Source organism: Elephantulus edwardii, unplaced genomic scaffold, assembly GCF_000299155.1.
Source record: "Elephantulus edwardii isolate Elephantulus edwardi_28Jun2011 unplaced genomic scaffold, EleEdw1.0 scaffold00274, whole genome shotgun sequence".
Lineage (NCBI taxonomy): Eukaryota > Metazoa > Chordata > Mammalia > Macroscelidea > Macroscelididae > Elephantulus > Elephantulus edwardii.
Genome location: NW_006400024.1, coordinates 2161798 through 2163953, shown reverse-complemented (window position 1 = coordinate 2163953; position 2156 = coordinate 2161798). Strand labels below are relative to the sequence as shown.

Here is a 2156-nt window from a genome sequence, read left to right as displayed (position 1 = left end):
AGACCGGCTTGAGAGGAAAAATACACAGGTAAAATCCAACACACAGCAATCCAGACAGGCTCTTAAAAGAAAAACACACAGGTAAGATCCAATGCATAGCACTCCAGACAAGCTTTAAAAGAAAAATACAAAAATAAAACCCATGTACAGCCCTCCAGACAGGTTTGAAAAGAACAATACACAGGTAAAATCCAACACACAGCAATCCTAAGTGTTCCCTTTGGTGATTGCACACATTGACATTTAAATGCTGAGCAGCTGAGTACCACCAAACAGGAACAGGCCCACAGCTGACCCTCAGAGGTTTTCAGAAGCAGGAGACAGGAGAGGGCTCACCCTTCTCCACAGAGCTGGGGGTAAGAACTACGTGTCCTTCCCTGAAGCCACCAGACAGACTTTCCCCATTAGCTGTGCTGACCACTGCCTCTTCTGGAGAGGACCTGGTGTCCTGCGAGCCCTGCCTCACTGCCCCTCTCCCTGGCATGGAGCTTCAGGGACCAGTCTTCCAGGCCAGTTCACTGAGTGTGGCCTGCAGTCCCGTGTACCCACGAGTCCCGGGGCTGACAGAGGCGGACACCCCGGTGTGCTGTCTCTCCAGGTCAGTGTGAACTGGACAGCGGCCTGCATTTACGAGCTGTGGGCCCAAGGGGCCTGGAGACACCCTGGTTCTAGGGGGTCTGTTTTGTGCTCGGGACCTATCTCCCACGGCCCCACATCTGAGATTGCTGTGGAAAGCAGAGGTTTAAAGCATTGTACAATCATAAATGCTTTTTACAAGCCCGATCCTGAAAGGCCACTTAGACCCCATGCTGGCCCCCAGATGTCAGAGCGTCTGGACATTGCCTGGTCTTTCGGAGATGGTGCAGCTAGGCAGGATGTCCTGCGTCAGGCTGGGGGACACTCCTGCCGCTCAGAGAGGCCAGTGGCGCTGCTCTGTAGAAAAGATGCAGCCTTCTGTAGGCCCGCATGGCCACTGCTGCTTGGGTTTTGTTAGTGGGGGCTAGTTGGGTCTTCCTGTCTCCACGGCCTGTCCTGTGTGTAGGCCCTCGGCTGTCCTCTGCTGCCACGGTCCAGTGTCAGCAGGTGGAAGGACTGGAGACCCAGAGGGTCCACGTCCGCAGGGTCCCAGTCCAAGCAGAGACCAAGAAGAGCCCACCCCCGGTGACGCGGCTCCCCCGTGGCGAGGGGTCTGTGAGTGCTGCTCCCCGAGGCCTCCTGGGCAGAAACCACACGACACGGGGGGCTGGGGACAAGCTGTATTTACACGGGGTGCTCCCACTTCAAAACGTACTCCTGAGTGCAGCTGCTCCTTCCAGCCAGCCTACATCTTCCTCTTGGCCACGAAGAAGTCCGAGAGCCCGATCATGTCCTGCCGACACTCTCTGCAGGACAACACCGGCGTCAGCACCCCCAGACAAGGCCTCCCAAGGCCCTGCTCCCACTGAGCTCTGCTGAACACCCCGTGTAGACATTCCCCCAGCCACTGGCCCTGCGTCGAGAGGTCAGGCTCGCCACTCAGGAGGCTAACCCGACCACGCACCGCTGACACGCTGGGGACAATGTCACTCCTTGACAGGGCACAGGAGGCCACAGGTTGGCAACACTGGGCTCCTACGCCCACAGGGACACAGCACAGGACGCCCCAGCCTCTCACAGCAGGGTGGGGTCAGGCGTGGGGGCAGGGTCAGCCCCCAACACGGGGCTGGTGGAACAGCAGGAGAGTCTGTGCTGGAAACCGACCACTTCCTGCACACGGTGAGCCTCTTAGATCATCACCAGCCGTGGCAGCACCCGTGTCTGGGAGCAAAGCGGCCTGGGAAATGACCCTTCTTGTCATCTGACCCCTCCTGGGCCTGCCAGGATGGGGTCCACCCACACTGCGGCATGCCAGCTGCAGGGGATCTCAACTCGTCCAGGTGACCAACTTGACCCCTCCAGAGTCAGGACGGATCCAGCCTCCTCCCCGGCCAGGGTCCGAGGCCTGGGAGGGTCCTGGGGGGGTCTCCCGAGAATGTTCTGTCAAGATGTCTCCAACAAGTGCCCAGGTGTGCAGAGAGGCAAGAGCTTATGGAGGTGTGCACACAACAGTGCTGATGCTCAGGCAGGTATGGGAGATGAGAGAGGTGAGGGATGTGGGGGTGAGTGTGTGAGGGCGG

The 2156-nt window shown here is 58.7% G+C and overlaps 1 protein-coding gene across 1 annotated transcript in view; it reads right to left on the bottom strand.

Annotated features, from left to right (window-relative positions):
* Nucleotides 1-1321: 1321 nt before the first annotated feature.
* Nucleotides 1322-2156, bottom strand: part of ROPN1L (rhophilin associated tail protein 1-like) — an 11062-nt gene continuing 10227 nt past the window's right edge. Inside the window, exon 5 of the mRNA XM_006900155.1 lies at nt 1322-1382. Coding sequence (XP_006900217.1) covers nt 1322-1382 — 61 coding nt within the window. The remainder of the gene's footprint in view (nt 1383-2156) is intronic.